At 41.4% G+C, this 21,815-nt stretch overlaps 2 protein-coding genes and 1 long non-coding RNA gene across 6 annotated transcripts in view; 2 read left to right on the forward strand and 1 right to left on the reverse strand.

Annotated features, from left to right (window-relative positions):
- Positions 1-21,815, forward strand: part of LOC145425997 (uncharacterized) — a 33,118-nt gene that overhangs the window by 6,039 nt on the left and 5,264 nt on the right. The window contains exons 5-6 of the mRNA XM_080299554.1: positions 9,852-10,025; positions 10,178-10,351. Of these exons, the coding sequence (XP_080155680.1) occupies positions 9,852-10,025; positions 10,178-10,351 (348 nt within the window). The remainder of the gene's footprint in view (positions 1-9,851; positions 10,026-10,177; positions 10,352-21,815) is intronic.
- LOC145425998 (uncharacterized) lies at positions 230-21,655 on the reverse strand. Of its 4 annotated transcripts, none has more exons than XM_080299555.1 (9): positions 21,577-21,655; positions 3,155-3,205; positions 2,777-2,895; positions 2,289-2,681; positions 1,990-2,209; positions 1,655-1,866; positions 1,395-1,542; positions 1,207-1,316; positions 230-876 (listed from the first exon to the last, which is right to left on the reverse strand). In XM_080299555.1, the coding sequence occupies exons 2-9, from the start codon at positions 3,192-3,194 to the stop codon at positions 565-567; spliced, it is 1,554 nt and encodes a 517-aa protein (XP_080155681.1). In that variant the 5' UTR covers positions 3,195-3,205; positions 21,577-21,655; the 3' UTR covers positions 230-564. The 4 variants fall into 4 exon arrangements, with proteins under 4 accessions (XP_080155681.1, XP_080155684.1, XP_080155682.1 ...); XM_080299558.1 differs by lacking the exon at positions 21,577-21,655 and adding an exon at positions 14,482-14,547; XM_080299556.1 differs by lacking the exon at positions 21,577-21,655 and adding an exon at positions 14,323-14,397 and having other exon boundaries at positions 3,155-3,204.
- LOC113036984 (uncharacterized) lies at positions 5,820-9,082 on the forward strand. Its single transcript, XR_013906799.1, has 2 exons — positions 5,820-6,298; positions 6,919-9,082. It is a non-coding gene; the product is annotated as an uncharacterized LOC113036984 (long non-coding RNA).

Consider the following 21,815-nt stretch of genomic DNA (forward strand, 5'->3'; position numbering starts at 1 on the left):
CCAATCATGGCTTGAAACCTAAAATAAGCTTTAACCACTTGTTCTAAGTAAAATGTTGAAGAAATTAAATCTGAAAATAGGCATAAAACACTTATTCTAACAAACAAATCAAGGCAAATAATCTAAAAACTAGTACATTAAATCATTTTTAAGAAATTTCTTCTTTTTAAATTTAGCTAAACACTACTTTAAGATTATATTGCTGATTAAGGACAAAACAAAACTGAAACAGAGTAAAAGTGTCCATCTTTATTTGTCCACTTTAACAATAACCTGCAGATAATAAAGATACAATTGAACAGTACAGGTCCAACATTATGAGTTTGTTTAAGTGGTTTCAACATTTCAACAGCCTTAGAGGTTTCGCCATTGCCCCATTAAAATTGACGAGTGACATAGGAAGACCACAAAGATTCAAATTTCTTCCGAATGACACCAAATACCACAAAACTTGTCTGGGTGAGTAAATGAACATTTTCCATTTTAGAAATAAGACCCACATTGAAAAAACAAACAAAAACAAAACAGAAGTGCCCTCTCCTAATCTTATCTGAAATTTACACACTACTTTCCAATAAATGCATGCCATTCTGCCAGGGCTTTTCTGTAAGATGATGTAGTGTCATGCTCATGAATGGCATCCTGGAGAACTTCTGTCTGAATGACAGACAGCAGGGTTGCCACGCATTTGGGGTAAGTCAGATGGAGTGCATAAAAGTATGCCATCACATATATCATAGCCTCACCAATTTTTTCTTTGTCAAATGTTGTAACTGGTAAATTACCAACAGCAATGACACACTTGCAGCCATCGAACATCACTACTGGACATGACAAGCTTCGTTTCTGGAGGACAGCATCTGGATCTTCTGTAGGCTGCAAGACACAAAAGACATGACAGTCAACATCTTATGTTAATTGTATGTTTTTTTGCTGGGAATTGGTCATAACGTTGGAGATGTCATTATCTTGTTCTTTGTTGGTTACACACATTTTATAGTAGTTTTGACTTATGGTTTATCAAGCGACTCCTTATGTGACCACACTCGTGTACATTAAATACGTTATAAATTAATGAAAACAATAAATTATAGATTTAAGTCTTTCGGCTGAAACTGAAAAAGCATTTTTGAGTCATGTTTGACCGAAATATTTTGTTTGCCAAATTTTCTGTAGATCTTTATAAGCAAATTTTATAAAACTTACCTTCAGGACATGTAGAAATGCTTCAGAAGCATTCCCCATCTTTTTTGGTGGATGGGCAGGTGTGGGAAAGAGGGTTGGAAGAGCCTTCATCAGTGCAAGGTGGGCTTCAGCTGGACAAAGCAGAAACAAACCTTCATAAACATAAATTTTAAAGGATGAGAACTTTGTATTCAAATGGTAAAACTTACTTTTGTCCATGGTCATTGGTGGATTCATTGCCTTCTTTGACACACCGTAGAACTCTACCCTGGAGCAGAATTCTTCCCATCTCAGTTTTACTTGACTGATGAACTTGTTGTTGTGGGGATCCAAAATTCTGCGAAGCTCACCCAACGCCTACAATAGGTTTAAAAAAATAAGTAGACAAATAAAATCAAAATAACTTTACTACCACACCAAATATATTTGAAATTAAAGTGATTATTTATTAACTCTTCCAAAAACTTACATGATGCAATTCTTTAAAGCATGGATATGCATCCAAGATGAGGCAAGCTCTGTTCTCCTCTTTCATGGTGTCTGAGTCAATGAAGGATCTTCTGGCTTCAAACTCGAGGTCTAATAGCTGGGACACATCTTCTTGGTTTGGTTTTGCCTTCTTACACATTTCTTGTAATGTTTTGTAATGTCTTGCTTGTATTTGCCGACTATCCTTGTCAGCTAAGATAGAGAGAAGTACAAGAGCATTTTGGTTTTTCATTGTTACTGAAGTAGACTTCCACAAAACATTAGCTACTACTGGCTGTGTGTTGATAACCATTTTACAAAATTACTAGTACTCACATGAAGTGGAGGCATTGTCAGAATTTCTGACAGGTGATAACAGAGTAGATGCACCACTGGAAGAACTGCGATCAGCATCTTCATCATCAGCTTCTTCATCCCTTGGGTAGAGGTCAGTGAGCCTTCTCTTGGGCCGTCCCCTCTCCGGTGTTGGTCCTTGCCTTTTTACTGGGGTTTTCATATTTTGCAGCCTTTTTTGTAACTTGGCATTAATGCTCTCCTGGTGAAAATACATATATATCATGCCCCCTGAACAAAACAAAATGATTTATATATGAGACACAAATACAAGAACTTACGTGTTTTACGCTTGCATCATTATCCTGCAGCATAGGATAATATTCCACAACTTTTTTAGCCATTGCAGTGATTTCGGTCTTAGAGGGGTATCGCTCCATTTGGCCTTGGCTTGCTCTCAAAAGGGACACCATACTTGTGATTGTATTTCTCACCAATCTGCATCTCAGTTCTTTTGACATGACGCATGCCTGTTCCCTGCCGGAGCAGGCCAACTCCAGGTAACTCTTTCGGCATTGCTCCAACTCACTGTCGGTGTACAGAACATATTCCGGAGGACTGGGGAGCTGCAAGGTTTTCAGCTGGCTTGCATTAGCATCAGCAGTTGGAGGGCCTGTTGCAACTACCCTGGGTGAAGAAGTTGTTTCAGGTTTCTGTGGTAGCGGATGGTCTTCCTGGTTTAGGGTGAGAAAATAAAAATGTCAAGTACTGCTAAAATAAAAGCATACTTTCTGGAGATTAGTTGAACTAAATATTTTTTACATAATACCTCAGGATGAATTATTGACCACACATGTTTTCTTCTGAGAAAGTGCTCAGGCCCAGAAAAAAGGTCCCTCAGATCATCACGGGTCAATGTTAAAAGCATGCGCTCGTCAATGCTTGCAGCTAACAAAAAGACAAACACCAGTTAAACTGTGCAAGCACATAGCTGCACAAACATAACTGTTTTTTTAATATATATATATATATATATATATACACACATACATATATACACACATACATATATACACACATACATATATACACACATACATATATACACACATACATATATACACACATACATATATATATATATATATATATATATATATATATACACACACATACACACACACACAAATATATTATCAAATATAACCTTTAAGGACAGATACTGTTACATCATCCAGCTTCTCCATTGCTCAGTCACCTGCAAGACAAATGTTTACAATTAGTGTTATGTTAAAAACATTTGAAAAGTTGAATCTTAATTGAGTCCCATGAGAATCAAATTGATTCACGTCAAAGAATCGTTTTGATTGTTCAACATTTTTACCCTTTTTAAAGCTATTATAGAAAAGAAATGTCCAGACAGCCCGGCTGAGGTCTGAAAGGGTTATACAATATTGCCCGGTGAACTTTTACTCACCCAGATTTGTGTCATTGAATTTCATCAATAAGATTATGCTGACTAGGGCTGCCAGATCATGCATCCATTGGACGTAAAATGTACAGCTTATTGCACCAGCAGTATCTGCTCTTACATAACGATCATTAGCTTATAGCTTTAAGTGTTTAAGGTATGTGCTAACTAAAAATAAAGGCAAGATGATAGTTTATTACATTTTAAAGAAATTTGCAGATTGCTCATTGCTATCTAAAATATAAAAGGACACCGGAGTATATTCTCCAGCATCTCACACTTCTGATAATCAGTTGTCTGCTTGACGTTTATTCAGCTGTGTAAAAACTATAACTTTAATCTCAGCCAAACCGATTTACTCAGGAACAAATAAAATACTGAAAAAAGCCAAACAATAACATTTTTAAGTTATTTAAGTGACTTATATATCATGTTCACCTGAGTAGTGAAAGACGGCGGTGGTTTTGAAAATAGTTCGCCCGGAGTCCGGTGTTCTCACGGCTCTAGTGAGCGTTAAACCCCGGCTAGCTATCGAGCTAGTGGGTAACAGACGTCTCCGAAAACGTCGGAGCGCTTTTGAAAATATGTGGTGTCTTGATAAACTGTCCAGATATTTGAAGTTTACACGGCTACATTCTCGCCTGAAAATATGTTAAACGTTTATTTTGTGACCTAGAAAGAGTAATAAGAGAAATTTTAAAACTAACTAGCTGCCGCCATTTTTGGAAACTGAGCTAGGCCGCGCTATGAATTCTGGGATACAGCTTCTTCTTCTTCTTCGGGGTTTAACGGCAGCTGGCATCCTTGCACATACAGTGCTGCCATCTTCTGTTTCAATTTTGAATCGATACACAGTGCTACTTGTTTTACCAACCAGCCTGATTCCTGAATAACACTGTTTTGAGCCCACTTTAATAAATCCAATTAATATCAAAATATTAATTTAAACCCACACCTTGTGAGGGAATACAAGCAGCTAGTAAATCAGTCAAAGACAATTGGAAAACCCTGAATGTGGTTAATTAGCTCTCTTGCTAATTGAAAGAAATTCTCAGTGTGCCTATTAACTTAAGTTAATACAAACGGCTAATACTGCCCCTTATAAATAGCATAGCTAGGAATTCTCACAACATTACAGTAGATACTTCACTAAATAATGTTCTCTGAACCACATGCGAGGGCTGCTAAGCTAACGCTAGCATCCGTTAGCATGCTACATTACTCCTTCCCGCGCTCAAATTAAATTTATTATTCTGTCCGCTTGACTTTAAAACAGTGATTAGACTACACACTACTTACATTCGAAAAATTAAAATTGCTTACCTCTCTTTCTTGACGAAGCTTTCTCTCACAGTTTTTCTTTCAATGCTCAGGTGCAGAAGATTCCTGTGACTCCAAATTCAAACGGAGTTGGGTAACAACTAACATGGAACACGAAGGGGGGTGCACATCTCAATTTTTGCTTCTATATACAATTTAGTGGTTTGTACGTTCATAAAACACAGTCAGTATGATAGGTAAATTTCTTCTTCATTGATTTAAAATAAACTCTTATAGGTGTTATTTCATTTTACCTTATTTGTGACCATTTTTTGTTTTTACAGCTCCAGTTTGTAATACCCCCCTCCCCCCATGAACTTGGTATTTCCCAAACTAGCGCGGCAACAGCTCCACACTGCAACATATTTTTTGCTTGACTTTAGTCTAATACAATGGCCTGTTGGAGGTGTGTGATTTGCTTCGTCTTTGTGGCGTTAACATTGAAGTCTCTCTTAAGTCACATTAATACTGCACACAGTCGCAGTCCAGATTTCCGTGTCATTTGTGGAGTCGATGGATGCGCCGAGGATTACCGTGTTTTCAACTCGTTTTACCACCATCTCAGACGCACACATCCACAATACATCTCCACTGGGAACCCGCCTACAGGATGGCTGACAGCTTCATCCGATGCAAATGTATTAGGAGGCGAAAATTTTGGTACAGCCATTTTTGCCGACTATACTGCCGAACCCAGACAAACTGTTAGCAATGGCAATGGCACTGAAGTAGAGCCACCACCACTAGACCCCCCAGTAACATCGGAGGTGTTGGAGGAGGAGCGACAGGAAAGTCAGAACGTGATGGAGCAAGACGCGGCTGAGCTTCAAACACCTCGTCAGAATCAGGTAATGTACTTTATGTGTTTCTGTGTGTACGCGCGCGAATTTTTAATTGTATGTGTGTTGTTTAACCTTAACCAAGCACAGTTACCCCAATTCAGCTTTAGTAAAACCGTAGTAAAGCCTAACTAGAGAAAATGTACTCAGTTCAAGTGAAAATTATAGCTAAATTTAAAGTTATGTGTTTTCTAAGATAAACTACTTGATTAGAATATTTTAATAGGTATGAAGGCCAGTGCTGAATTTCAAATGCATGAATCCGCTGAAATTCAGGCTTGCACAACAATGTAGGCTTAGTTACCATACTTAAACATAATAAATAAACTTATTTACCAGTGTTGTGTACCTGCCTTGGTTGTTGTTAGATGCTCCATGAACCAAGCAGCTTTCAAATTTTTCTTTCAGTTAACTTCAGAGTAGATTCCATAAAGATTGGTTAAGTTTCATTAAATAACTCTTAAATTGTTCATAACATTTGCAGCTTCATTAGCTATCCATTGTAGTATGAATCTTTTAATAGCAAAAATGTACAACAGTTTGGAATATTTCTTTGTTTTGTTTTGCATCTGGTGGAATTTGAAACACATTCTGAGTGAGTCATTTTTCTTACACAATTGTTTTTCTTTTTGTCCTGTAGGGTAAAAGAGAAACTGTTGATCTTGCCAGATGTGCAGCTGCATTTGCTATTGGTGTGCGGGAGCAATGCCACCTATCACAGGTACTGCTTCATCTGATATTATGGGGGTGTCATTGTTAACTTGTTAATAAGTCTGGTTCAATGTAAGGCTGCAACTAATGATTTTTTTTTCATAATCTGTCCACTATCTTTGCAATTAATTGATTGTTTTTCATCGCTGGTTTTATTCAGCTATTACTTTCACCTATATAAGTTATTAAGAACAAATGTACATTACGAAGAAGTTAAGCACAAGAGTTGTGCAGTTCACTGCAATGTATGTAACTCTGGGCACACTCAACAGTTTAAAATAGGCTTAACAGTGTAAAATGTGTTCACTTTTAGGCATAAAAGACAAATGAAGTAGAATTACATAAAAAAAATAAATGAGGCAATCATTTGTTCACTTTTTCTGTTGTAACCTTTCATGCTCCTCCATCTTGCTCGGTGCAATGTGTTTGTGCCACGTGAGTCATGCATGTGGCATGTCATGCAAAACAATGCCAATTATTGGCTGATTTCTTCTTCTACTGCTCCACTGGTAAATTACAACATTCAGTGGCTCATTAATTTGAGCTAAAGAAATAGAGTTGCATTTTGCTTCTGTTATATTTTCTATTTACGCTTTCATGTCTCTGATGTGTTTTTTTTTCCCCCATCAGAGGAGTGTCAACAACATTGTCCTTGGTGTCCAACAGTATCAAACAGCTCTTCTGACGTCCTTGAGGGGAAAAATAAAGACCATCCTTGAAAGGCAACCTGACAGCAATGGACCTTTACAACAAGAAGTTCTTTCAACACTGGACAACTTTCAGGATCCCTTTCCCATATGTGCAGCTTCAAACCTACAGGACCGTGTAACACAGATGCATTTCAACCCTGTCACACCTGAGGAGATCATCATTTCCAATTATGCCTGTAGAGTTAAAAAGGGAGAATCGAGAGTTCTTGCAATCAAAAACAAGTCTTTCTACTACATTCCTTTGATTGAAAGTTTGAAACAGCTTTTATCCAATTCAAGACTATTTGACATGCTCAGTGCTGGACCTCAGAGTTGCCCCAACGCCAGTTTTTTGTATGACATTAATGATGGAATTATTTTCAAAACCCACCCACTGTTTTCAAAGAAGAACTCTGCTTTACAACTGATACTCTATTCTGATGAGATAGAAATGTGTAACCCCCTAGGGTCACGTGCGAGTGTAAATAAACTACTAATGTTTTATTACACCTTAGGCAACATAGACCCTAAGTTTAGATCAAAGTTGGCTTCCATCAGACTTCTCGCAATCGCAAAGTCTAGGGACATAGATGAGTGTGGGGTAGATATAATACTGCGGAGAATCAATGAGGACTTGAAGTTACTGTACGATGGTGTTATGATTAACACTGTCAATGGGGAATTTTATTTAAACGGAGCAGTTGTTGCTGTGTGTGGAGACACTCTTGCCCAGCATGAGCTTGCAGGATTTAAGGAAGGAGTTGGTTTTGCGTATAGCAAATGTCGTCATTGTGAGTGTACTTTTGATGAAATGCAAGAAAATTTCAATGAACATAGTTTCACCAGACGGACATTGGACGGACACATTAGGCAGTGCATTGAAATAGAAAGGGCAACTACCGAATTTTTGAAATCCTCGCTCAAAACGACTTTTGGCATAAATAGACAAAGCAAATTAGTTGATTTCCCAGGTTTTAATCTCATAGAGCAGATGCCACAGGATATTATGCATGTAATTCTTGAAGGAGTGGCACCAATGGAAATTAAGTGTGTGTTGAAATACCTTGTTTTATCTGGAAATTTGGATTTGGACTTGTTTAATTCTGCCATGCAGAACTTTCCTTTTTCATCAGTGGACATACGTGACAAGCCTTCACCAATTAGTATTGCTACTTTAGCTTCAAGTGACAACAGACTCAAACAATCCTCTGGACAAATGCTTATATTGATCAAGATTGTGCCATTCTTATTGTACAGTGTTGTAGAGAAAAATCCCTTTATCCAGTTTATTTTGGATTTAATTGAAATTGTTAAAATACTTTTTGCCCCAGTTGTGTCTTTACAAACTGTGTCCAAACTAAAAAAAATGATAGAAGATCATCTTAAACAATTCAGGCAACTATTCCCAGAAAAAAATGTAATACCAAAGCAACATTACATGCTGCATCTTCCCTCTCAAATTATTGCCCTGGGACCTGTAATACGTCATATGTGCATGAGATTCGAGTCTAAACACAGTTTTTTTAAACAATGGTCATCCAAATTAAACTTTAAGAATGTGTGCAAGTCTCTTGTAAACCACAATCAGCTGCTGGAGTGTTGCCAAAGTGAAGCAGGAACTGAGCATCCGATATTTGTAAATGAGAAAGAACTAGGTCCTGTATCAGAGGTTGCTAATATGGACCATTTGCAATCAAAGGTTGTAGAGTTTTTGGGGATTGAAGATGCTATACATCATGCCGTTAGAGTAAAGTGGCTTATTTTACATGGAAACAAATACATCTGTGACAGGTCTCTTATACTCATTTCAGCAAATGGTTTAAACCCTATCTTTGGACTTGTAAAAAACATTTTTATTGTTAATAGTGTACTTTATTGTTTTGAATACCAGGTGTATGAAACCTTGGGTTTCAACAAAGACTTTCTTGCCTATGAAATTGCAATTCCCAACCTTGCCCAAGCAACTGAACTGACTGATGTTGAAGACCTACTTGATTTTACGTCATATTACCCAGTCAATTTCAGAAACAGTGTCTATGTTATGACAAAATATAACCTTGAAGATGTCCTTTCTTTAAAAACCTGAAATAAATACCTTCCAATGAGTGACTTTCTTATTTCAAGGAAAAAGGTGAATGTTTCTTATTTTGAGATAATTTTTGTTTTACACTCTATCTAAAAGCTATTTTTGCTTGAAATAAATGTAAAATGGTTCATTTTTAGATATACAGACTAAATAAGGAAAAAAAGTAATATATACTTGAAACAAGTCTAATCATCTAACACATGAGACTGGAAACTAGCTTGTAATGTTCAAAACAAGATGGACAAGATAATCTGGCTAAAATTAAGACAATAAATCTTGTCAAGCTACAAGGAATTTGCAGTGTATATCGTCAGTTATATCGTTATCGCAAATTTTCAAATGTATATAGTGATAAATATTTTTTGTCATATCGCCCTGCTCTATTCTAAACCAACATGTGAAGCTACAAAGACTAAGTGCTGCCCTTCAGTATACATCCTGAAACTAGCCAAAGGAAAAAAGATGTTTAGGGAGGGTGGGCTTAAAGGGAAGAAGCTAAAGCTTGTTTCGGTCAGGGGTCATTCCTCCTGATCTATTTTTCTTTATTTTTTTTAACCTTTTCTCCACCACTATTTCCAATTGAATATTAAAAAGTATATATTATGGTCCAAAGTTCAGTACAATGACAATTTACCAGCTCCTCATTGGTTTCCATTAAGCTATACTCCTAGAATTATGTTTTTACTAAGCCAATTACAAGTGGGTTTTTCTCCAGACTTAAATCTATTTCTTTTAGTTAACCATGAATTGTATTCTCCACTAACACTTTTTATAATGTTACTTTTCAGACGGAATCTCTGTAACCTGTCAGAGGGACACCATGAAGCTCTGTCCTCAGCTCTCAGCTCCCAGTCCTCCTGTCTGAGAGAGCTGGACCTGAGTAACTCTGACCTGCAGGATTCAGGAACAAAGTTTCTTTCTGATGGACTGAAGAGTCCACACTGTAAACTGAATATTCTCAGGTCAGATCAAGCTATATGTACATATGTATGTATGCATGTATACCAACTGACAGAATGAAGAAAAAAAACAGGATTAAATATTACTAACTGTAATAACACCTCATTACACTTAAACAAACGTGTTGTTTTATTGTTTATCTGTTATTTTTAAGACTGAGTCACTGTAAGCTCTCAGAGAAAGGCTATGAAGCTCTGTCCTCAGCTCTCAGCTCCCAGTCCTCTAGTCTGAGACAGCTGGACCTGAGTAACTGTGACCTGCAGGACTCAGGAGTGAAGCTTCTGTCTGTTGGAGTAAAGAGTCCCAACTGTATACTGGAAACTCTAAGGTCAGATTTAAAACCTTTCTGCTGATGATCATTTAAAAACGTTATATTGTTGAAATATGTCTGTGAAGGTTCTCAGTCATCCAGGTCATCGTAGTCTAAGGAGCTTGGAAAGAAAAGCGTCTGAACTTGTTTAAGTTACTTGAAGACGTTTCACCTCTCATCTGAGAAGCTTCTTCAGTTCTAGGGTCAAATGGTGATGTTGTGGTCTTTGCTCAGGGAAGCGACGGCCTTCTTTTCTTGTATTGTGAGGTTAGATGGAGGGACTTTGCCACTGGAGAGGGTGGCTGAAACTTTCATCCTGATTTGCTCTGCTTCTGTCTGTGATAATTTATTAATCCGTATGGCAGTTTCTGTGGCTGTGATGAGGTCCACTATGGGCAACTGTTGAGGAGAAATGGCAAAACTGTGTCCTTTGGCTAATACTTTGTTTTCAGGTTCAGTGAGATTCCAGTCTGAAAAGTTCTTCACCCATTTTTCCTGACTGTCCTCAGGTGTGTGTTCTTCTCTGAGTTGTGTAGGTTCAGACTGGGAAGTAAAGGTTTTTGTTAACAAAGTGTGGAATTTTCTTTTCCTTCAGAGTGTTGGGCCCACTGAGCCTTGTCCACAACCTTGTAAACCTCTTCTAAGATAGGAGAGGGTAGAAGAGTTTTCAGTTCCTGCAGAGTCTGGATAATCTTGCTCTGGAGGGTATCTATAGTGAAATGGACCTGTCTTATCACTTAGAAGTTGATTTTGTGCTCGCCCTAAAATTAACTCTGCTCTGTATCCCCTGACCATGGATCCAAGCCCCGTACTCCTAGGAACAACTCTGCTTTGTCTTGTCTGCATCTTAAGTTGAAAAGGAGATGGTCCCTATTATCCACTAGTTATTGCATAAAGATCTAACTTTTATAGAATTGCCAACTGACCTTTCATTTGCCTTTAGGTGGATTACTTGACTTTTAATTATTGGTTTTTCATAATGATTTTTTTTACATGTTTATTGTTAGGGAAAATATTCTAAAACACTTCTTCAGTAAAGACTCAGAGAAGAGAAACACACAGAACTTCTTGCTAGCAAGGGCAGTCTCTGAGACTCGCACCTGAGAAACTGCCCCGGTCTTTATTTTATACTTCATTGGGTGTGTGTGTGTGTGTGTGGGGGGGGGGGGGGGGGGGGGGTGTCAGAGTGTGGCCCCATAAAATCTTCCCTAAACCTGCTGGTCTCAAAGTCCAGCAGTTCATCAAACCAAAAGGCACTTAGACTAAAACAAACATAGCTACGTTAATCCTACCGTAAAACAATAAGACAAGGTACGAACTCTCCCATGCTCCCAGGATGTGGGGGTGAACCAAGCCTGCTAAAAATCACACATCCTGTCACTACACAATTAATTATATGCCTCTAAGTATACATGGTTGAATATTTCCTAATACAAATAACTACATGCAGTATTCTACCATATGCAAACTTATATCACTAAAAGATTATACTGACTACTAAATACAATTTTCCCTTGACATTTATGAAGTCAACATTACATGTTAAGGGGCCTATTGTACATTAATAAAAGTAGTGATTCATTTAATAATAGTACATCTCCACATTTAGACGTAAAATGTCAACAAACTAGAAATGTTATAGTCCAGTAGAATTATATTTGAAATTTTGACAGAACGGACAATTTATTATTATTTACTAGTATTATTTACTAGTATTATTTACTAGTATTATTTACTAGTATTATTTACTTAATATAGCTTTAAAAACTGCTGGAAAGTATTGATTACACATTTGTTTTATTTATAGATTGCATGTTGACAGGGGATTTCTAAGAATTGCCCCACAGTTCTTCAGCTGAGACACCTGAGTTAGAAAACACAAACACTGCAGTTGTCTTTACTCGCGAGGATGGTCACAGAGTGCTCACTTGCAAGAGGCACTCACGGACTCGCGCTCTGCCACTGCCTGCGTTCTTTATTTATACAAGCTTGTTACATGTGTGTACAAAGAAAACAAAGTTATTCTAAGAACTCAGAGCTGAGGTTCCCCTTTTCTAAGTCTGTATGTTCTTAAAAAGAGGAAGCTGTTAGTTGGTAAATAAGTTTATCATCACAAAAGTTATTAGGTGAAAAGTCACGTAGACATGTGGATTGCTTAGTGATCAATAAAAAGAGCACATTTCATGTAGCTGATCACACTATGCACAATTTTCTTTTGACACATGTAAATGGTCCGTTTTTACCAGGTAAGATATTAGACTTTTGTAGTCCCAAAGTTGGGAAATTCACAATGAAAAGTTAACTGAATGAAAAGTTAACTGAAACAGCTAACTGAAATAAAATAAAATTAAAGCTTAGAGAGGACATCATTTGTGCAGACATCATTTCATTGCACCAGACAAGCTGGCCAAACCATACCTCTCAGCAAAAATATATTTGCTAAAAAATGCCTCTCTGTGCAAAATGGGTTTAAAAACATAAACAACTGTGGGATACTGTTTGTCTGTGATTTGGACAGGGGGAACAGATTATGGCAGGATCAACTCCGAGCAAAAATATATTGGCCAGAAAGAGATCTACTCAGTGTCCATGATTGTTTGCTGATGAAAGGCTCAGACTAGACATGCCAAAATAGGGATGAGTTTACGGAAGTGAATCCACAGCACACAACACAACAATTCTCACCAACAATGTGTACAGTCATTGAGTGCTGAAAGCAGACATCTCAGATTTTAAAGCTGTAGGTTTCATCACTCTCTGACTAAAATTCACTTAACCAGCAACAAAAAAAGGATGAAAACTACGCTTCACATTTGAAAAACATAAGAACAGGGGATCCCCACTTTGTTTATATCTTTTTGTGGAATTTGTTTTAGCAGTTTGGTGGTTTGTTGGCCACGGAGGATACATTTGTGACCCAGAAAGAGTAATATTAAAACTAAGTAGCTGCCGCCATTGTTGGAAACTGGAATTCGCCGTGCTATGAATGATATGGTGGGCCACGAAGGATACACCCGACCCAGCCTTCAAATCTGGGGGAAAGGAGGACGCATTTGTTGGCCGCATTTGGAGAAGTCTTCAAATTGGGACAGCCTTCGTTGCATGACTGTGACGTAATCGGCCTACAAATGCAGCCTCAGGAGCGTGTAGCCCATGAATTTGGACATAGCTACAATAACAGACACAGCTTCTTCTTCTTCTTCAGGGTTTAACGGCAGCTGGCATCCTTGTACAGGCAGTCCTGCCATCTTCTGTTTCAGTCCGTTATTACACTCTTAAAACGTACCACTTATTCCTGCGTCTTTCATGATCTTACTAAGCTTCGAACAGCTTGCCAAATATTAAATTAGTCATCAACGATTTTGATAGTTGACAAATCGTGGCAGCCCTACTTTTTGGATTTTTATATTCAGAGCCAGTGGGCATGCACTTTCACAATAATCACGATTTTAAAAACTGTGTTAATGTGCGATAAAATAATTGTTCTGGTTAATCAATTAATGAGTTAATGAGATAATAACAGGTTAAGTTGCCCTAATAATTAGACTTTGGTGACAAACTGATGTGATCTCCATGTTTCCTTTGTTGGACTGTGGGCGAGTGTCAGAAATGAATGTACTGAGTAACATGTAGAGTTTAAATATGTGTCAGTTCCAGTTTTAGAGCTCTAAAGTGCAGCTATCATGTTAGGGATATGTTAGGAATAGACAGTAACACTGTGGTCAAATCTTTATTTTACCACTAGCTGCATTCTTGATGTTCATGATTGTCTGCAGCATTAATCTTATATTTCCATCTAAAGTGTTGAATTTGACTGTTTGATGTTCTTTATGATCTCTGGCACCAGTTCATCTGTAGGCTGTGCTCATGTAACCGGTTTCTGCTTCATCCCGCTGCAACAGTTCGGCCCAAACAGACTCCTCGACTCTGCGTTGTGTTGTGTTTTTAAAAAGACAAGGAGTCTCTTATCGATCGTTGCCACTTTATTTCCTGAATGGAAACAACGGTGTATTATCAGTGCACAGGCTCGCCACACACCACTCCGCACAGCACACTCTCGTATGGCTACGACAGACTGGCAGCGATTACTGCAGCAATATTAGAATTTCTAATATACAATAAAATAACAGCAACAACAAATGATGTACCTGAATGGAAACAACGGTGTATTATCAGTGCACAGGCTCGCCACACACCACTCTGCACAGCACACTACGGCAGAACATCTCATTAGCATTCCGCTTTAGCATACAGTTTTACACAATAATAAACAAATGAAAAGTACATAAAACTCATGTTAGACATGTGTCCGCTAAGCACTTATTACACTCGGTGCTCGTCAGCTAATCAAACATGTTTTGTGTGTCTGTACTACTTAGCTATATCGTGTGTGGAACAATACAACTCACCTCTCGTATGGCTACGGCAGACTGGCAGCGATTACTGCAGCCAGCCTCACCTAACCAGCCACACCGAGAGGGGGGGCGCTGTTTCCCCATTACACTGATATTTGTGGCAAGTGGAATAATACCACATAAACACTGTTACATTCCCCCCTGCTGAATTCCACTTGCACACTCAAATAAACAAACACCCTAAAAAAAAAATTCAGGTACACCACAGTCACCATAACACAAACAGAGGACAAAAACCCAATAATCCTCAAAAAAAGAGAACAAGATAAAAGAAAAAAATCCAATAGCTAATCCATAGCTATCAACATGTGATAAATCTGTTGAGTAATACCAGGTCGTACAGTCACAAAGAAAATTCAGTCAGAGGACTATCCCCAAAGGAAGTAGAAGAAGAAGTTGGCCAGACCCCTTCCAAAAAAAACCCCAAAATATGCCAGTTACATATTTCATCACATCACAACTGTACGCCACTCTGACACAGAAAAATCAACGACAAATAATCAGTTTCAATTCTAAAGATCAAAGTCCCACTTCAACAACAATAGAATCAACTCACAGTTATCAACAATATTTAAACTTTAACAGGTCTCTGATGCATCATTTCAATCAACCTGGAAACAGGCTTAAGTAACCGTCCCACTCTCGATCTAGCACGGGTCCCGACCACCCTGCTAACATCAATCGGGTCTGCGTTGGGCAGAACAACTGTGGTTGAGACATGACCCTCAGTAGCAGCTTCATTGTCCTGGTCACCGTCAGTAATGACTGCCAACTCCAAAACAGAGGAGGCTGCAACTGGGGCCACAGACATAAGCAGGTCAGAATGTTGACCACCAGAGGTGGCATCCACCTGCTCCTCAGTGTCAACAGGGGGAACACTGGTACAGGCAAGCTCTTGATCCACCATGCTGCCTTCTGGTTGAGTAACCCCTGTCATCAGCGAGCCGCTGGGGCTCCCCGCACTTTCCGGTTGTAGAGGTCCGTGTGACGCTTCAAATTTTTGCGTGCCACCTCCTGCGCCAAATCCATGGCTTCTTTGAGGTCCCTCCTCAATGTCTGGACATATCGATCATAGTTCATGATGTCTTGGTGCTCAATAACAGAGCCAAAGATCACATCGATCGGCAGTCTTGGCACTCTGCCAAACATCAGCAGAAATGGCGCATAGCCAGTTGTCTCATGGACTGTGCAGTTATAGGCGAATGTGAGAGCTTTCAGTGCCTCAGGCCACCTTTGCTTGGCTCTGGGGGGTAATGCACGAATCATGTTGCCCAAGGTACGGTTCATCCTCTCGCAGGAGCCGTTTCCCATCGGATGGTATGGGGTCGTGTGAGACTTCTGGACACCTGCCACATTCAATAGCTCGGCAATGAGCACACTCTCAAAATTAGCTCCTTGATCCGAGTGAAGGCGTTTCGGAAAGCCGTAGATGCAGAAGTAGTTATGCCAGAGTTGGTGTGCCACCGCCTTAGCAGACTGATTGGGGCATAGAGGGGCCTGAGCCATCTTAGTAAAGTGGTCTGTGACCACAAGCACATCCACGGATTTGTTCGCTGAATCCTCCGCAGACCAAAAATCTATGCAGACCAGTTCAAGGGGCTCTGATGTTCTGATATTCTCCAAAGGTGCTCTCGCCTCTGGCTCAGGCGACTTGCTAACAACACACCTTCTGCAGCACCGTACATACTCTGACACATGCTTGGCCATACCAGGCCAGTAGAATCTATGCCTGGCCAGATAAAGTGTTCTTTGTTGTCCCTGGTGACCGGCTTCATCATGGACGCCTTTCAGTACAGCGAGCCGCAAGGTTGGCGGAACAACATACAGATAAGTCTTTGTCTTTGAGACGGGATTCTTGGAGACTCGATACAGCACACCATCCCTCACAGTTAACTTGTCCCAAGCCCTTAGAAATCTCTTCGTATCAACCGGTTCACTTGCCCGCTCCCTCCTCGAGGGTCTCCGTCCCCTTTCCACATAGGAGATCACTCTGCACAGCACATCATCACGCCGCTGGTGTCCCACTAGGTCATCATGCGAGAAGGGTTCAGAGTCAGACTGGTTTGGCGTAAGCACAGTCTGAGAGCATTGGGGCAGAAGGAGAGCATGTGGCCACACCCTGGACTCATGTTCACTATGGGCCTGAAAGACAGCTCCCACCTCAGAAGATGTCAGCATTCCTGTCTGTGCAACAGCCGTGCACTGCGAAACAACAGGCTGGTCATTGCTTGAGGCCTTATCAGCTGAGTGAACAGTCCATCTGAAGGCCTCCTGAACCCCACCAGTGGCGACTGCCTCTGCCAGAAGTTCATTATATGGAACCCTTATCAACCGGTGGGAGGCCCTGGGGTGCACGAAGGGCTCCCCGCTCAGCGCGTCAGCAACCACATTTTTAGGACCAGGAATGTACTTTATGCCTAGGCTGCTGCCCCCGCAACCCGGCCTCGGATAAAGCGGATGAAGATGGATGGATGGATGGAATGTACTTTATGTCAAACTGAAAAGGCGCTAGCTTTGCGATCCACCTCTGCTCACATGCATCCAGTCTTGGCTTAGAAAGTATGTAGGTGAGAGGGTTATTATCCGTCCATACGGTAAACTGATGACCCCTCAACCAGTGATGGAAGTTGTCGCACACCGCCCACTTCAATGCAAAGAACTCCAGCCTATGCGCTGGGTACTTGGACTGTGCATGATTGAGTGTCTTACTGGCAAAGGCGATCGGTCTTGATGTAGAAGCTCCAGAAGGAACTTGCGACAACACGGCACCAAGGCCACTGCTGGAGGCATCAACAGAGAGCAAAAAGGGCTCCTCAAAATTAGGATGGGCCAGGAGCACTCGATCCAACAAGGCCTGCTTCAGCTCATTGAAAGCTGCCCTGCATTCATCCGTCCAGTCCTCCTCACACAGCTTTTTACGCACCAGCCGGTGCTTTCGCCGTGAACCACGAGGGCCTTTATCCCCAGATGTCAGCCGAAACAGAGGTTTTGCGATGGATGAGCAGTTCTCAATAAATTGTTGGTAGAACATTACCATCCCCAAAAATGAGCGGACCTTCTGTTGGGATGTGACACTCGAACCCGCTTCCATAAGGTCTGCCTCTGCAAGGGATGTAATGGATGCTATTTTGTCAGGGTCTGACTGTATCCCATCAGCATTTACAATGTGCCCCAGGAATTTCACAGACTGTCTCAGAAAATGGCACTTCTTTGGAGCCAACTTAAGGTTGTGAACCTGGAGTCTCTGGAACACCATATGCAAACGCTCCAGTGCCAATTCTTCTGTCGGGGCAAAAACCAGAACATCGTCAAGATAACACAGCACACTGAGGAAGTTCTGATCCCCAAAAATGCCTAGCATCATCCTCATGAAGGTGGCTGGACTGTTGCACAGTCCTTGTGGCATATGATTATATTCGTACAACCCAAATGGAGACGTAAATGCCGTGTACTTACGGTCCTCCTCATGCACCTCCACATTATAATAACCTGAAGTCAAGTCCATTGTGGAGAACAATCCGTTTCCTCCCAAAGCAGCCAGTGCGTCAGCCGGATATGGGAGTGGGTGAGCATCTTTGACAGTTCTAGCATTAAGCCAGCGAAAGTCGTTACAGATTCTCAACTCACCGGACTTCTTCCAAACTAACACCAGGGGTGATGCAAACTCACTGCAAGACTTCCGAATTATTTCCCGTTCCTCCATGTCATTCAGAGCCTGTCTTAGTTTTTCATAATGAGTCGGTGGCACACGTCGGCATGGCAACCGGAATGGCTTGTCGTCCACAACTCGAATTCGATGTAGGCAGCCGTTAGCCTTGCCACAATCCAGCTTGTCTCTTGAGAAGATAGACTCAAACTGGGCTATAAGGCCAACCAGTTTTTCTTTGCCAGCCGGCGAAACTGCACATGAATCAATGTCGATATCAGACAGCCCCAGATTTTGCAGCACTGCATGTAAGGGGCTACAACCACTTGTCACCTCCTGTGAGGGTGAATCATCTGGCAGAGTGGAAACATCAGTGACTAGACTCTGCTCATCATGGCACCAAGCTGAGCCAGTAGACTGTTGCATGTTCTGTTGCAAGTAGGAGCCAGTGGGGCTGAAGTTCTCCACTGCTGCACAGGGGGACACGTCAGCCAACTTCATGTTCCGTTTCAGTGTTATCGGCTTGTCAAAGGGGTTCAGCACTTTCACAGGGAGCCACCCATCACTGTTTAGATGCGCTACAGTTCTCCCAACCATAACTGACCTCGGTCCAGACCTTGACCCGGTGGGCTCTACAACGACAGCACTGCCCACTGCCCCGTTATCCATTAGCTGCAGCCTGCCCCAAACAAGGTGTTCTGTCAAGGGCTCTAATGTTACAGCTCTCTTTAGCTTGACAGTTCCGATCTTATCACCAACATGCCCTGGGGCCACCACTCCTGACATTGAACTCAGCAGATTTTTATTAAGCTGTTCTCCCGCACTCAGGGTCTTGCTGCATTCCTCTCCTAAATGTCCCTCTTCCCTCAGGCGATTACTCAGGTACCTCATTAGGTTGCTGCCCAAAATGAGGTCCTCACTCTGCCCTGCAATCACCAACATTGGCACAACAACTTTACAGCCACATATCTCCACCGTAATGTCACACACACCTAATGGAACAGTCCTCGAACCACCACAGCCAATCAGGACGACATCCGTGGGTTGCAAGGTGGGGGTCTGCAGCACTGCATGATGTAATAGTTGGGGCATCATATTGGTGCTGAGGGTGCAGGCCATAGAGCCACTGTCAAGCATGGCTTTAACAGACACTTTGCCACCCAGGGTCACATTTTCATAGAACAGCTCATCATGCTGTTTTAGTCTGTGTGTGTTCTGAAGAACGGGTCTCCGGCCAAGCTGGCGCTCCTCACAAACAGTGTGTAATACAGATTCTAAATCATCAAAATCATCCTCTTTGGGGGCGATTTCAGGCCTAACACTTGCCCCCTCCACATGTAGGCCATCTAGTTTCCCAGCTGCTGGGTGGCTGAGTCAGGCCCCCTCACTCTGACAGACACTGCCCTGGGGCATTGAGCCCGTGTGTGGTCGCCAGCATGGCAGATGAAACATAGCTGATGGGCTCTACAGTGGTGATACGTAGAGTGTTCAGTGTCACCACAAATCACGCAAGGCACAATTTTGTGTGTTTGGTTCCGGGGGACCCTTACATCATCCTTAGCAGGCAGCTTTGCTTGTCGAGGCTGTCCCTCCAGGACTTTCTCCAACAGGGCTATCACATGATCAAGACGATCAGTAGGTGGTTTTGCTTGAAGGCCGGTAAGTGATGCTGAGGTAGAGGTTGGTGATGGTGTAATACACTTACTGTTGCCTGTCGCCTGCTGCACATTAGGACTCACCTCCTGTTGCTGAAAACTCAAGGCACTGACTGCACTAAACTGAGGGGTGCACTTCCGGTCCTTGCCATGCTCCAGCAATTTCTCGTGCACATCAGCAACCGTCCACTGCTGCAGGGGCTTGCACTTGAAAATAAGAGACAGTTCTGAGTCTGGGCAGTAGCGGATAAACATAGCAGTCAGCTCTTTCGTCAGATATGCAAAGGACTTATTTTGTCTCTTCAGACAGTCTTCAGTCACCTCCATGGCTCTGTTCAACCTGAGCCAGTAATCAAACGGTGTTTCACCTAAGTTGGGTAGTGTTGCATAAAAATCAGCTAAAGGCATGCTTGAACAGGCAGTGTCACTGAAGTGCTGCTTTAAGATCTCAAAAATGGGCTCTGGGCCCCTCTCAAGACACACAGATGGCTTACTACGTATGCCCACCTTGACTATTTCTCGTGCCCTCCCCAGCAGTTTACTCAGCACATCATCAGCTTGTTCAGCAACTGGTACCCCTCTTCTCTTAAAAAAAGTCATCATCATTTCCTCCCATTCCTGAACACTGCATGAATCACAGCCATCCCCTCTAAAACACACAGGTTCTTTAACATCAGACTTTACAATCACATTCAATAGTGAGGGTTCAGATAACACATTATTGGCAGACCCACCAACACTGTTTCCCACTCCAGAGCCCAACCGAGATTCAAGACAAGAGGCAATGCTTTCCCCAATAGAAAACCCAATTTGCATTGCAATCTCTGCATAAAGGTCCTCTTTTGTGGGACTGGTTTCTGATCCAGCATTTTGTAGATTATCACAGTTCCCATCAATAGGGTTTTCATTTAACTCAGCAAGGACAGGCTTAGGTGTGGAGGAAACTGGGGCTGTCAGCAACCTTGATCTGCCTCTGCCAAATGAATGCAGAGGGGTAAAACCAACTGCCCCCCTTCCCCTGCCAAAACTGGGAAAATCTGCCATGGCTCAGCAATGTGTCCCTCCCTTTTTTTTTTTTTGTTTAACTCTCCAAAAAAAAAAAACAGAGCCCCGCCCCGATGTCTCTAAAGAATGCAGAAAATGGCGGGACTAAGAAAAGCCAGTCTCCCGCGACTTTTCCACCTTCCAGGAAGTAGACGGCCCCCGTTGCGGTAGCAGGATTGCAGGTGCTGGGGTCACGGCACCAGTGTAACCGGTTTCTGCTTCATCCTGCTGCAAAAGTTCGGCCCAAACAGACTCCTCGACTCTGCGTTGTGTTGTGTTTTTAAAAAGACAAGGAGTCTCTTATCGATCGTTGCCACTTTATTTCCTGAATGGAAACAACGGTGTATTATCAGTGCACAGGCTCGCCACACACCACTCCGCACAGCACACTCTCATATGGCTACGACAGACTGGCAGCGATTACTGCAGCAATATTACAATTTCTAATATACAATAAAATAACAGCAACAACAAATGATGTACCTGAATGGAAACAACGGTGTATTATCAGTGCACAGGCTCGCCACACACCACTCCGCACAGCACACTACAGCAGAACATCTCATTAGCATTCCGCTTTAGCATACAGTTTTACACAATAATAAACAAATGAAAAGTACATAAAACTCATGTTAGACATGTGTCCGCTAAGCACTTATTACACTCGGTGCTCGTCAGCTAATCAAACATGTTTTGTGTGTCTGTACTACTTAGCTATATCG

Source organism: Astatotilapia calliptera, chromosome 3, assembly GCF_964374335.1.
Source record: "Astatotilapia calliptera chromosome 3, fAstCal68.1, whole genome shotgun sequence".
NCBI lineage: Eukaryota > Metazoa > Chordata > Actinopteri > Cichliformes > Cichlidae > Astatotilapia > Astatotilapia calliptera.